At 48.6% G+C, this 1,581-nt stretch overlaps 1 protein-coding gene across 1 annotated transcript in view; it reads left to right on the top strand.

The window, feature by feature from the left end:
- Positions 1 to 532, top strand: part of Pmar_PMAR011748 (hypothetical protein) — a gene marked incomplete at both ends in the record, with an annotated part of 1,393 nt that extends 861 nt beyond the window's left edge. The window contains one exon of the mRNA XM_002773840.1: positions 186 to 532. Coding sequence (XP_002773886.1) covers positions 186 to 532 — 347 coding nt within the window. The remainder of the gene's footprint in view (positions 1 to 185) is intronic.
- Between the last annotated feature and the right edge of the window lie 1,049 nt (positions 533 to 1,581).

The raw sequence follows: 1,581 nt of genomic DNA on the forward strand, positions 1-1,581 counted from the left end.
GCAGGGACTTTCTGAATCCGATCTAGCTGCATCAACTTCAAGTACTTCAGCGACTAAGGTCTACAATCCTGTCTACAAGGATCCTTTCTACGTAAATATATCCAACAACGACACTTTCAGCAACCAGTCAGCCACTCATCAACATGGCTGCGTTCGAGTGAAGTACCTAGATGATTTTGTCTTAGGTGGTCCATTCCAGTCTGAGGTCGAGACCATGCACTCTGAAGACCAACGTATCACCACCACCTATGGCCATCACTTCTCTAGCCATAAGACGAAGGCTTCCTGGGATTCTCTAACTGCACATGGACTCGGTCTAGTTTGGACTCATGACAACCGTCTCTCCAACAAGAATGTCAATGCCGCCATCTACCATAAGCTACTCGACAAGGCACCCTCCAAGCCCCTAACGGTCCGTCAAATCCTATCAGCAGCTCACAAATGTCACGATCCCTTGGGCTATGCCAGCCAAAAGAAAGCATCGTCGCCTGGAGTCACCCTTTCCTGCTGGTTCCCCCGTATGGCTTCGTAACCCAAGTCCTGCCAAGCTAGCGCCACGCTGGACTGGTCCGGTTATATGTGATGGGCCCTCTGACCAAACCCAGCAATGTGTCAAGCTACGCTCCCTCAGCGGAGTGGGGTAACGAGGGCGCATTGATATTGCTTGAGAACCTTACAGTTCACAAGTGACCTTTAAGCCCGAAATGGCTGCTGTTACACGAACGAGAGGGATATTGGTCGTATTTGTAAGTGCCGTTAGTTACAGTATGAACGCTTAGTCCAGTGATGAAATACATGTTTAGTTGGCTCAGGTGAGCTCAGGAGTTTCCTCGCTGATCATGGGAGTTTACAAACGCATTAGGGTAGAAGTGTTCAGAAAAATAAGTGAATTTTCGGAAATTCGGGATTTTCACATACATTTTCACGTGACATATAGGCGCGCGCCATCTCGATCCACTCGGCACTGCCGAGTCGGCAGAACGAAGGAGAGTTTGCTATTACCCTTCCCTCAATTGACGGTCTAATGTTCAATAGCGAGTTGCTATTGGCGACCTCAACATTGTGGCTCGAATCCGTTGGGACACTTCATTGCAAGAGTTTCACGTCTTGAACAGCTCGCGAGTTGAACTGTCGTTTCAAGTTGAGTTATTTAGCTACCTCATGCGATCCAGCTTGAGCGTCGAGTCTTCAAGCTCTGTACGAGGTCGATCAGTGACTAAGAGAGGAGTTGCTGCTAAATCAACGAGTGAGGCGGCTAGACGTTGCTCTGAGTCTGTGGTGAAAAGAGTGCCGCGTCATGAATGCTGCAGTAGTCGTTGCATTGATGGGTTCGACACGGAGCTCCTCCTGGATGAACGCTAAAATTTTCGTATGTGGAGGCCGGTACATCGAGGAACCGGAATGGTCGAATGGAATACTTGTTTGAATTTTGGCGCGACCATGGTATGATAACGAAGAAGAAATCTCATGGTGGGAGATTTGTTCTTACCATATATGGGACTATGTTCTGCTGGAACGCCTTGGTGCATTTCCTGGGCGTTAGGAAGTCGCGTACAAACGAGGTGTCGGATATAAACCGAT

The sequence above is a fragment of the Perkinsus marinus genome (genome assembly GCF_000006405.1).
Source record: "Perkinsus marinus ATCC 50983 genomic scaffold scf_1104296958712, whole genome shotgun sequence".
Classification (NCBI taxonomy): Eukaryota; Perkinsozoa; order Perkinsida; family Perkinsidae; genus Perkinsus; species Perkinsus marinus.